Below are 6,298 nucleotides of genomic sequence, written 5' to 3' on the forward strand. Positions count from 1 at the left end.
TGCCTCTTGAACCCTGCTGTTAATTAAAACATTGTCTCTAGATCCTTTAAATGCCCCTAATTAAAACATTGTCTCTAGATCCTTTAAATCTGCCCTTAATTTAAACATTGTCTCTAGATCCTTTAAACCTGCCCTTAATTTAAACATTGTCTCTAGGTCCTTTAAATCTGCCCTTAATTAAAACATTGTCTCTAGGTCATTTAAACCTGCCCTTAATTAAAACATTGTCTCTAGATCCTTTAAATGCCCCTAATTAAAACATTGTCTCTAGGTCCTTTATACCAGTGGTTGTCATTTTTATCTGTGGACCCCTTTGTTTACTATTTTATTTCAGTGGCTCCCACCCCTGGCCATTTTGATGTTTAAAAAAGTAATTTGATAGATACTTCTTTCAGAATTCCTATTTTGTTATTCACACATTGACTTGTATAGGTTGAACTATGTTAAAATGTCAAGAGACAGAAACCCAGCCGTTTCATGCAATACATACATTTAAATCAAAACATTTCATGGACCCTTTAAATATTGCTGTGGATCTCCAATTTACTATTTTGCTAGTGTGGCCCTCTAAAAATCTTATATGGACCCTGGTTGAGAACCACTGCTTTAAATTCAATATTTCTTCCTAGGAAATATCCCTTTTTTCTGCTCAACTCCTCAAATGTCTGCTGCACAAGTCTTTGTGTATCTTTAAAGGGAGATAAATCCGTTTGTCAATTATTGCCAACTGATATCAAATGCCACAGTATCACAGCGCTGTTGTCATGGCTGGAGGGTCTCAGACGTCAAAGTTCATGAGGTTATTATTTGACAGAAAAATCGAGGTTCCTAAAAAAAATATCAATGAGGCTTGATTTGCAATCCTGTTGGTTTCAGGTTCAGTCCCACAGCCTGACACTTTGAGCAAGTGTCTCTTCTACTACAACCATGGGCCATCCAATGCTTTGTGAGTGGATGGATTTGATAGACAGAAACTGAAATAAATCTGTCGTGTGTGTGTGTCGGCCTGGGTCCACTAATAGGGTTTAATTGGCCTGGAGCAATTTGCCAAAGAGGCCATGCAGTGAGATTTGACAGCTATTTTTAGCAGAGTTAGTGACCATTAGTTTGGTCCCTTATTAGCTTGACTGTCTGGAATGACAGTGGAGGGGGATGAAAGGAAGACTAAGTGGTAATGAGGTCAGATGCAAGAAGCTAAAGGATACGGGATTGAGATGACTATATGTATGTTGTGCTGCAGACCTGTCAAACCTACACTAGGATAGGACAAATGAAGCGATGCTCTCAAATGTAACCAAAGGACTCTTTTGCTCAATTATCAGCTATCGCTGTTAGAGGGTGTTGATTGGCTGAGTTGATAAGAGATGGGGGACTGGACAAGTTTTGTGGTTTAAGGCTGAAATATTTGATGTTGGTTCATTTGTTTTTAGTTTGGTCATTGTGTTTTATGTTTCTAATGTTTTCTTTCTTGTCTTTCTGTCCCACCATAAATAGTAAGGGCAAGTGACAAAAGGATCGTGAGGGACGAAGAATTATCTGATAGCGAAGATGAAGGTGAAGGAAGACGAGACCGAATGAACTACAAGCCAAAAGCCAAGCGTCCTCGTACGGATGAAGAGAGGAAAGAAGGTAAATATTGTTGTGGGCTGCAGTGTGTGTGTGTGTGTGTGTGTGTGTGTGTGTGTACGTACGAGGGCATGCCGAAAAGTTCCTGGCTTTAGGCAAAGGAAAATACAGAAAAGATCAGTTAATTATGATTTTATCCATCCTATTTCCCTCTTCAGATTTGCACACTTATTGTAGTGGTCCTTTTTTTCCTAAGCCCTGTAAAAGAACTCGGAAGGTTGGGCCTCCAGCTAGGCCTTTCACAACACCCTAAAAACCAGGAACTTTTCAATTCCCCCTCATATATACATCTCGGAAATTGAAAGGAACCTGTCATGTATGTGTATATATTGTATTGCGTGTGAAGGCACATGGTTTAGTTGTTAGGTTATTTGGTTCACGATTGTGAGGCTGTGACTTCAGTACATGGCAGCAAGTTGTGTCATCATCATCATCATCATCATCATCATCATCATCATCGTTTAACGTCCGCTTTCCATGCTAGCATGGGTTGGACGATTTGACTGAGGACTGGTGAAACTGGATGGCAACACCAGGCTCCAATCTAATTTGGCAGAGTTTCTACAGCTGGATGCCCTTCCTAACGCCAACCACTCAGAGAGTGCAGTGGGTGCTTTTACGTGTCACCCGCACGAAAACGGCCATGCTCGAAATGGTGTCTTTTATGTGCCACCCGCACAAGCCAGTCCAGGGGCACTGGCAACGATCTCGCTCGAAAATCCTACGGGAGCCAGTCAGGCGGTACTGGCAACGGCCACACTCAAAATGGTGCATCTCATGTGCCACCCGCACAAGAACCAGTCCAGGGGCACTGGCAACGATCTTACTTGGCTTGCCGGGTCTTCTCACGCACAGCACATTTCCAAAGGTCTCGGTCAGTAGTCATCGCCTCGGTGAGGCCCAATGTACGAAGGTCTTGCCTCACCACCTCAGCCCAGGTCCTCCTGGGCCTACCTCTTCCACGGGTTCCCTCAACTGTTAGGGTGTGGCACTTTTTCACGCAGCTATCCTCATCCATTCTCACCACATGTCCATACCAGCGCAATCGTCTCTCTTGCACACCACAACTGATGCTTCTAATGTTCAGCTTTTCTCTCAAGATACTTACACTCTGACGGGTATTCACATTGACATTACACATCCAACGGAGCATACTGGCTTCATTCCTTGTGAGCTTACGTATGTCCTCAGCAGTTACAGCCCATGTTTCACTGCCATGTAGCATGGCTGTTCGTACGCATGCGTCATACAGTCTGCCTTTTACACTGAGTGAGAGTCCCTTTGTTGCCAGCAGGGGTAAGAGCTCTCTAAACTTTGCCCAGGCTATTCTTATTCTAGCAGCTACACTTTCAGCGCACCCACCCCCACTACTAACTTGGTCGCCCAGATAGCGGAAGCTATCGACTACCTCTAGTTTTTCACCCTGGAATGAGATAGAAGTTGTTTCCTGTTTGTGTACAGTCTTTATTGCACCTGAACATCTGCCACAAACAAAAACTAACTTGCTAGTTAACCTGCCTTTGATGTTGCTGCACCTCTTATGTGTCCATAGCTTGCACCGGGTACATCTTATAAAGTTACTACCTACTCCTTTTCTACATACTGAGCAGGGCCATCTACCTGAAGGGGTTTGTGTTTTATCTACCTTCCTACTTATTAGGATTTTGGTTTTAGCTAGGTTGACTCTAAGGTCCTTCAATTCTAGACCTTGCTTCCACACCTGAAACTTCTCCTCTAGTTCTGATAGTGACTCCGCAATTAGGGCAAGGTCATCAGCATAGAGGAGCTCCCAGGGGCAACCTGTCTTGAACTCCTCTGTGATTGCCTGGAGGACTATGATAAATAAGAAGGGGCTGAGGACGGAACCTTGGTGGACCCCTACCTCTACCCGGAATTCATTGCTGTACTCATTTCCAACCCTCACCTTACTGGCAGCATCTCTGTACATGGCTCGCACAGCTCTCACTAACCATTCTTCTATCCCAAGTTTCCTCATTGACCACCAGATAAGGGATCGGGGGACCCTGTCAAAGGCTTTCTCCATGTCAACGAAAGCCAGGTACAGAGGTTTATCCTTAGCTAGGTATTTCTCCTGCAACTGTCTCACTAGAAATAAGGCATCAGTAGTGCTTTTACCTGGCACGAACCCAAACTGCATCTCATCTAAATTGATTCGCTCCCTAATTAGTTGGGCTATGACCCTCTCTGTAACTTTCATAACCTGATCTAACAGCTTGATGCCTCTGTAATTATTTGTATCTAAAGCGTCCCCTTTACCTTTGTAGCAGTTGACTATGATGCTGCTACACCAGTCATTGGGTATGACTCCTTCGTGTATCACCTGGTTCGTAATACGGGTGACTAGGCTATAGCCAACACTGCCAGATATTTTGAGCATCTCTGCAGTGATTCCTGATGGGCCGGGGGCTTTCCCGGTCTTCACTCCATGTTACTTCAGTTCTCTCAGCTGGCAGAAATGAGTAAGACCTGTATTTCAAAAGGCCAGCCTTGTCACGTTCTTTGTCACACTGAATCTCTCTCAGAACTAATGCATGTCTGTGGAATGCTCAGCCACTTGCACAATAGTTTCATGAACGCTTGTCACAACTGATGGAGACCCAGGTTGTTATTGTGATTGTATTATGTATTTCTGTTGATGCATTTCCATTTTAATGAGTTTTTTTTTTTTAAAATTTGTTTTTCTTCTTTGCAGCAGATATGGACCTAAGTAAAGCAGAAGGAATGTCCATGGATGGAAGGGACAGTGATGCTGGACGGATGGAGCACTGAAGATACGCCCAGGCGGACAAACGGACGAGCTATTTATCCACAACCACCACCACCACCACCACCACCACCACCACCACCATCTCATCATCACCGCCACTACCACCGTCATCGACTACACCACCACCACCACCACCATTGTCATCAGTACTACCACAACCGCCGCCGCCGCCGCCACCACCACGTCACGCACTCTACTTTCCCCTTCCCTCCATGGCTCTGGGCTGTTGCTGCCATCTGCCAATGAAGCCCTCTTCTCTCTCCCCATCTCCCCACCCCCAGGTACTTACCGTGTTACTCTTCAGAGACACGTTTCTGTTCATCTCCCTTGCCTCCACACACGTACACACACACATATACATATAGAGAAGCATATAAACACATAGATGCATACGCACACACACACACACACATATCTATATATACACACACACACATATGTATATACATACATGCGTACATAAGCCAGTATAGAAATACACACACACACACACACACACACACACACACATATATACACATACTGAAATATACATGCTGGATACCTCTGATTCACCTATCATTTGATGCTGGAGACATTTCTGCCCACCACTATCTAGGACACCACCATTAGCAAGCATCATATCTGCACCCATAAGAACAGCATCCATAGTAATAATAACGATAATAATAATAATGATATGTAAAGAGGAATATTCACTTAGTCTTTCCTCTTTCTCCCTTTATTTTGTTTTACCATCTAATGAAAGATAAAGTGTGTGTGTGTGTGTGTGTGAGGGCTGATCAAAAAGTATAGGGAGTGATGCTGTAAAAAGAAAACGACAACACATATCAATTTGGCATTTTGTCTTCTAAGTTTTCCCCTTGTGAAACCACACACTTTATTATCCATCATTGTTTCCATTGACGGAAGCATTCCTGGAACTCCTTTTTTTTAAGGGGATAAAGAGCAGCTGCCTCGTTACATTTCTTTCAAGTAGAATTTGATTTTTTGAAGGAGGAAAAAGTCGTAAGAGGTGAGATCTGGGGAATATGGTGGTTGTTTGACCAAAAACCTGCTGACTGGACATATGTAATTCTGTCTCTACACACTTTACTTCCAAGCACTGCTATAAACAGCAGAAGTGAGTGAGAATGTTATAACTTAGTGTGCATGCACAACATGGTCTGAGGTCATGAGGTCAGTCTGTGCCAAGAAGCTTCACTCTGTGTACTTTAGCTCCGTTACCATAGCGACAATTCTGATATTTTTTTATCAGACCTTGTGTGTGTGTAATTGTTTTTATGGCAAGTTATACTTTAAAATAATTTTGCATTAAGCATAAGGATTACTAACAACTTTTCAGTAGAGTACATTATTATTAACTTTCACAAGGAGAAGGTTGATAGTGACTTCGAAGTTCTGGCTTGTTCTCTTTCATCAAAATGCGAAGGGGAGCGAGCTGAAAGTTCAAAGTCACTGTCAATCATGCCTCACACACACACACACACAGGTATTCATATATTCATATACATTATGTGACTGTATATAGCCACACACACACACGTTTGTAAATACATATAAACATACACACATTCATACATTTGAGTACATATCCATATATATATATATGTATATTCATAGCGTGTGTATAGGCACACAAATGCATTTATATGCATGCATATAAATACATGTATAAGCAAACTTAAACGTTTGTACCTATGTGCATGCCTATATATATATATATATATGTATATATATATATATATATATATATATATATATATATATATATATATATATGTATGTATGTATGTATGTAGGTATCTGTGCAGACATATATTTACGTATGTTTATTTGTGTATATTTTCATATGTAATTTGCCTGTTGTTGTGACCAGATATC

General features: G+C 42.1%; 1 protein-coding gene across 3 annotated transcripts in view; it reads left to right on the top strand.

Annotated features, from left to right (window-relative positions):
* Positions 1-6,298, top strand: part of LOC106878991 (histone deacetylase 2) — a 39,275-nt gene that overhangs the window by 30,933 nt on the left and 2,044 nt on the right. For 2 of the 3 annotated variants that reach the window (XM_052977794.2, XM_014928370.3), the window contains exons 13-14: positions 1,495-1,629; positions 4,340-6,298. The exon at positions 4,340-6,298 is cut by the window's right edge and continues 2,044 nt beyond it. In XM_052977794.2, the coding sequence (XP_052833754.1) occupies positions 1,495-1,629; positions 4,340-4,416 (212 nt within the window). In that variant the 3' untranslated portion in view covers positions 4,417-6,298. The remainder of the gene's footprint in view (positions 1-1,494; positions 1,630-4,339) is intronic. The other variant, XM_052977793.2, reaches the window with a different exon arrangement.

The sequence above is a fragment of the Octopus bimaculoides genome, chromosome 28, assembly GCF_046866305.1.
Source record: "Octopus bimaculoides isolate indiv1 chromosome 28, ASM4686630v1, whole genome shotgun sequence".
In the NCBI taxonomy this organism is placed as follows: Eukaryota; Metazoa; Mollusca; class Cephalopoda; order Octopoda; family Octopodidae; genus Octopus; species Octopus bimaculoides.